At 59.7% G+C, this 2,224-nt stretch overlaps 1 protein-coding gene across 1 annotated transcript in view; it reads right to left on the reverse strand.

The window, feature by feature from the left end:
* The window catches only part of LOC104530436 (ankyrin-1-like), a gene marked incomplete at its 5' end in the record, with an annotated part of 5,702 nt that extends 3,642 nt beyond the window's left edge, over nt 1-2,060 (reverse strand). Inside the window, 6 exons of the mRNA XM_010175012.1 lie at nt 71-217; nt 411-542; nt 1,151-1,225; nt 1,485-1,569; nt 1,737-1,847; nt 1,935-2,060. Of these exons, the coding sequence (XP_010173314.1) occupies nt 71-217; nt 411-542; nt 1,151-1,225; nt 1,485-1,569; nt 1,737-1,847; nt 1,935-2,060 (676 nt within the window). The remainder of the gene's footprint in view (nt 1-70; nt 218-410; nt 543-1,150; nt 1,226-1,484; nt 1,570-1,736; nt 1,848-1,934) is intronic.
* Nucleotides 2,061-2,224: the final 164 nt, after the last annotated feature.

The following is a 2,224-nucleotide window of genomic DNA, read 5'->3' on the forward strand; positions in this document are numbered from 1 at the left end:
GCACCCATTTGTCTGCATGGACTCTACCCCTGAGGCCCTCCTGCAGCTCCTGACAGAAGCCAGGACTCACCATTCATCTGGGAGGGCGAGAGGGAGTAGTCTCTGTCTGCGTAGCGCCAGCTGCCCTTCAGGCTGCGGCTCTGCCGGCTGGAGCCCTCCAGCATGGTGACAATCTCGCCGCGGTCGATGTTCCTCAGCGCTGTGTACAGACTCTCGACTGCAAGGGGAAGCCAGTGTCAGCAAAGTGGTCACCAGGGGACCGTGGCCATGCCCCAGACACCCCCCAGAAGGGCAGATCTGCATGAACCAGTGGTGTGACACCAACCAGTGACCCCTGAGCATGCACATGCTGCTCTGTACAGCGGGTCCTGCCACCTCCACGCCTGTCACAGGGCACCGCAGATACTCACTCTTGACACTCTTGCCTTCACGGCTGACCCAGAGGTTGAGTAAGGCTATGCTCTGCTCCAACAGGGAGTTGGGGTTCTCCACACGTATCCTGTTGATGTCATCCACCCCAAACTGCAGCTCACGTGCCAGCTCTGGGGGAGACACCACATCTCAGCATCATACCTTCTGGCACCCACACACACAGAACCACAGGATGTCAGGGATTGGAAGGGACCTCAAAAGATCATCCAGTCCAATCCCCCTGCCAGAGCAGGAACCTAAATGAGATCACACAGGAACAGACAGCTCTTGAGCCAAAAAGGTTCAGTGAGACCCTGTGCAGAGTCACATCCAATTGAACACAGCACAGCATGCAGGAGCAGGAGCTGGGATGGGGCAGAGGTTGATGCTCCTCTGCCCAGGCTGGTTATGGCCAGTGTAGCAGTGTCTCGTGCTAAGGAGGAGCGTAGGGGCCCATGCTGGGTGTGTGGGTGCAATGACAGTGCTGGGCCTCTACAAACAGCTGCAGCACACATGACTTGGAACAAAATCCTAGCCTGGTATCTGTGCACACGCGTGTGAACACATGTACAGCTGCAAGGCCAGCCGGCCAGAGGAGCTGGTGCAGCCTGTGCACACCCACTTCATCGGGGCACAGCTCCCGGGACAGTGGAAAGCATTTGCACTCCACCCTGCATGTTTCCAGCCTTCCTTAGTGTCAGCTTTCCCCGGAGCGTTGAGCTGTCAGGTGTGGACTCACCAGCCCAGCTGAGGCCCAGCTGCTCTGCTATGTCGACCATCTTCTGGTCTGCCTTGTCCGTGGTGCTCAGAGAGCCTGGAGGAGAACAGGGAGTCACAGCTTCAGCTGTGCAGGGTTTTGTGCCGGGGTGGGGAGGGGAAAGGAGTGCTGGCTGTGGGGGTCTTGCAGCTCCATAGGCACAGCACTGCCTGCTGGCAGGACCAAGGAAACCCCCAGGGAAAGGGAACTCTCCACGAGCGTGAGTACAACAGGGTCAGCTCAGCCCTTCCATCCGGCTTGGGCACCCCAAGCACAGGTGGTGAGTGGGCTTGAACGGTCCCAGTGGGCTGCGTACCGAAACTGGTCTCACTTAGGATGCTGTATCGCTCCCGCAGAGACAACGGCGTCAGTGTCCTCCTCCGCTCTTCACTGCCGCTTCCCTGGGAGAGTGGGGACAAACCAAGAGGTCACCAGCTTGAAAAGAGGGCAGCAGCTCTGCCCTGGCACCACTGCTTCTCCCGCAGCCCCAAAGCAGCCTGGCACGGCCATGAGGAGGCCAAGGAAGACAAGCTGACAGCAAGGGGGCCTGGGGGAGGGATGCACTGACCTTAGTGCAGGGTGGTATGCTGATGTTCAGGTGGCAGAGCACATGCTGGAGGTCCTCATATTTCATGGCTTTGCGCAGGAAAGATAAGGAGCCACTGGCTTCCCGCCGAACCTGAGCACCAAGAGCCCGGTTAGATGTCCTGGCACAGGGCAGGCGCAGGGGCCCCAGCTGCAGCCCAGCCCTGCACTCTGCCCTTACCTTGATGGGGATGGCAAGACGGTTCTCCCGGAAGGACTGGAAGAAGAAGGTGCGGGGCTGAGTGGCCTTCTTGACAGGCACCAGGTTCCCTGAGAGCTCAATGTGCAAAGGCATCCCCTCTACCACCTGGCAGGGAGCAGAAAACAGGCTCAGACCCTGTGCAGTGCTGCTTCTCCTGCCACTGGACCGGGCAGGTAACCCAGCTCTCCTCTGTGGGCGAGGGCCAGGCTCCCCCTCCACTGGCATCAGTCTCCCCTCGTTTGGGGAGCCCTCTCCCTGCTGCCCCCCCT

Source organism: Antrostomus carolinensis, unplaced genomic scaffold, assembly GCF_000700745.2.
Source record: "Antrostomus carolinensis isolate BGI_N321 unplaced genomic scaffold, ASM70074v2 scaffold27639, whole genome shotgun sequence".
In the NCBI taxonomy this organism is placed as follows: Eukaryota; Metazoa; Chordata; class Aves; order Caprimulgiformes; family Caprimulgidae; genus Antrostomus; species Antrostomus carolinensis.